The 3,212-nt window shown below is 36.3% G+C and overlaps 1 protein-coding gene across 1 annotated transcript; it reads right to left on the bottom strand.

Moving 5' to 3' along the window:
* Positions 1-667: 667 nt before the first annotated feature.
* LOC132035860 (dof zinc finger protein DOF3.4-like) lies at positions 668-1,886 on the bottom strand. The gene has a single exon (XM_059426003.1). It carries the CDS (start codon positions 1,421-1,423, stop codon positions 869-871), a length of 555 nt encoding a protein of 184 aa, XP_059281986.1. The 5' UTR covers positions 1,424-1,886; the 3' UTR covers positions 668-868.
* Positions 1,887-3,212: the final 1,326 nt, after the last annotated feature.

The following is a 3,212-nucleotide window of genomic DNA, read 5'->3' as shown; positions in this document are numbered from 1 at the left end:
AAAAGGCGATACTTAGACTTGCGTAAAATTGTTCATGCTAGGCTGGATTTTTTGTGTGTTACTTTTGATCTAACTCTAATTGGTTATTCCTCTATAAATAAGTATACAAATAAAAAAGCTAGAATCTTTCTATTGACAGAGGTTTCACGTCTGTATTTTTTGCTCTTCCATTTTGTTCTTTCTTTTGCTGATCTGAAATCTGAAAGAGATAAAGAAAACGGAAGAAAAAATGTAAACTTTCTAGAGAAGATTGGATTAATGGCGGATTTAATGTCCATATGATGTAAATGTTTGATTTGTCAGATTGATCATGCAAAGTACAAGAGTATTTCCTGTGGTTTTGAAATTTTACTTAAGGAGCAGGGCATTAGAGGATTCTTAAGGGGTTGGGTGCCTACTTTGCTTGGTTATAGTGCGCACAGGGAGTATGCAAATATATTGATTTCTATGAATTTTTCAAGAAATACTATGGCTAAAAATATTCTCCAAACTAATTTTGGGTCATTTATCTCCCTGTCATTATGAAAGTTAACAAATATATTTGACGGAAATCATGAAGTCTTTAGCGCGGGTAAATTTTCTATTATTTTTATAAACTTCAATATGTTAACAACCATATTGGACGATATCTTATTGAAGCATCTATCCAACATGGAGACGAATGATATAAACCAAATATCAGCAAACCACTGGTCATTACCACAAATTCCTAGACGTCGATTGTAACAGCAAGGTTTTTTTTTTTCCGGCAGTTTGCAAATCTTTGATGTAGAAAGATGACAAGATATAACAACATTAAAAACCTACATAGCCTAAGTTACAAAAACAATTACTCTGTTACATAAAACTAACACACTTTCATAACAAACTAATTAAAATAATCTCCGCTACCAACAAACCCTCCCTCTCCACCAGAGAGCTGCCACATGCTGGTTCCTACACCATTATTGAAATTACGCACATATGAATCGGGAGCTCCAGGAAATGGCCAAACGGCAGTTCTTCCAGTACCAAAGCTCATATCCTCAATACCACCAAGTGCTAAACCACCATGTCCATGAGAACTCAACAAAGAAGTGAAACTATTCCCATTCATATTCAGAGGAAGCAAGAACGGAGAATTACCGGATGTTACGAGAGGAGAGACGGGTGTACTGGGATAAATGCGGGAGCGTTTGGCATTTTTGCGGCTAACCCCACCAATAGGGATATCACGTAAGGTGCCTCCACGGGTCCAGTAACGACGGCATGACTTGCAGAAGTAACGGGGCTGAGACAAGTTGTAGTTGTTGTAGTAGCAAAACTTTGTGTTGGTTGAGTCGCAACGTGGGCATTGCAGTTGTTGATCGGGTTCTTGTGCTGTTGCTACTACACCACCTGTTTGTTGTTTGGTTGCTCTTCTTTCACTCGCATCCAAAGTCATTTTTGTAGCTTGTTAAGAGTAATTAAGTTACTAAAGGGAATAGAGTTGTGGGGTTCGTGGAAACATGGGAATTAATGGCGTTTTATTTATAGTTAATCGATATTGTGCCTAGTGAAACAGGGTCTGTGTGTTGTGAAGCTTATGTGCAGCTTTTGCAGGGATATTTGCCACGAGATATGGATTATATTCAGATAACTGGAAAAAGTATTTGGCTTTGTTTTGGGTCAGCTCAGAGACGGGTGGTCTTGTTAGCCTACATACAGATAGATAAGTACTAGTACTAGTACGTAATAAAACTATAGCTGCATCATTGTAGTAAATAGGGATCTCCCTGCTTGTGTTTGCTTCTACCTACCACTCCTTTCGTTTTGTCATTTTCTTGTCATGACATGCTGATTCCTTGTTCCCTTCTCTGCATTCGTTTGGTCTAAGTGATCACTTTTCTTTTCTTGTTTTTAAAATATAGTCATCAAGGTTAGTCCTAATATATAGAGGAAAGCTAATTTCAAATCACTATGTTAATAGGTTCTGAATGTTAACTAGGGATATTTGCAGATTTCTAAAATACACTCCAAATATTTAATTTGATTTAACGTATCAGGTTGATTATATTAAATTGTTATAACATATAGGAGTACCATATATGTGATAAACCATTTTAATTTATTCCATATGTAAGTGAATGAATCAGATGCGAGTAAGTCTATCTCAATAAAATGGTCATGTTTGACCGACTTAGTGTGTTACTTTCAAAAGGTCCGCTTTTCAATGGTACCGAAAGAAGGATGAACGGCACATCATGTTTTTGCCGAAGGTTTGTATGTCGATTATCGTAGCGAGAGTGTATATGTAAATTTGTCACATCTTAAGTGCCATTTTTGCTAATGCTTTATCACAAAAGGAAGAAGAAGAAAAAACAAACTCGTTCGCAATGCAGGAAGAAAAAAAAAAAAAAGAAGCCTAAAAACTTTTCTTATTACAATCATGAAATTTGTCAGATGTTAAATTAACACTATTAATTAGTCGTTTGCACTTAATTAGGACAAAAATAGTCACTGTTTCCGCACTCTCTCCTTTTAAAATTCCTCATCTTAATACATCTAATTAAACAAACTGTAATAGTACTTGCGTAAACTATGCAGAGTAGATGGTCAAAAAAGAAACAATCTGGGTCAGAAAAGGACTAAGTCCAGTGGCTTGATCTCAAGAAAGTTCCCAAATGAAGCAATAATGTCAATTGGACAAAAGAGCAAAACCAAAATTTAAAAGACATGAGCTGACGCTAATCGACACCAAAGGCTGCTTCTGGTCACATACCTTCAGAAAATAAAGGCAAAGCAAGAGCCTAAAGGGAAAACTCCGAGTCCAGGGGTGTAAGAAGATGAAAACGATTGAGGATAGACTTTGACGACTGATATATGAATCAATCTTAGTACAGACAGTATGTATTATACTGTGGGACTAGCGTGGGGAACCTTAGTCCTTTCTGCCACAGGCATGTAATTTTCTCACTTTCCCATATCTATTAATTCCCTCACTACTAGAAATAGAGATTTTACCCATCGACAATCAGTGAGAAATTTGTGATATCAAACATTATTTTTCCACCTCATTCCCAACGAACCAGCTCACTGAAAAATGCATGGTGGGAAACAGGTTCCCATTAAAAAGCTGAAAACTTCTTAATTTTTCCGTGTGAAAACACTACTATTTAGGTTTTTTCCACCAACTTTCAATGGGAAATAACCCCCAACATTTTTCAGTGGGAAAATAGAGATTTTTTAGTATG

This window comes from Lycium ferocissimum, chromosome 2, assembly GCF_029784015.1.
Source record: "Lycium ferocissimum isolate CSIRO_LF1 chromosome 2, AGI_CSIRO_Lferr_CH_V1, whole genome shotgun sequence".
NCBI classification, from domain to species: domain Eukaryota; kingdom Viridiplantae; phylum Streptophyta; class Magnoliopsida; order Solanales; family Solanaceae; genus Lycium; species Lycium ferocissimum.
Note: the sequence above shows the minus strand (reverse complement) of the source record. Positions and strands in the feature narration are given on the sequence as shown.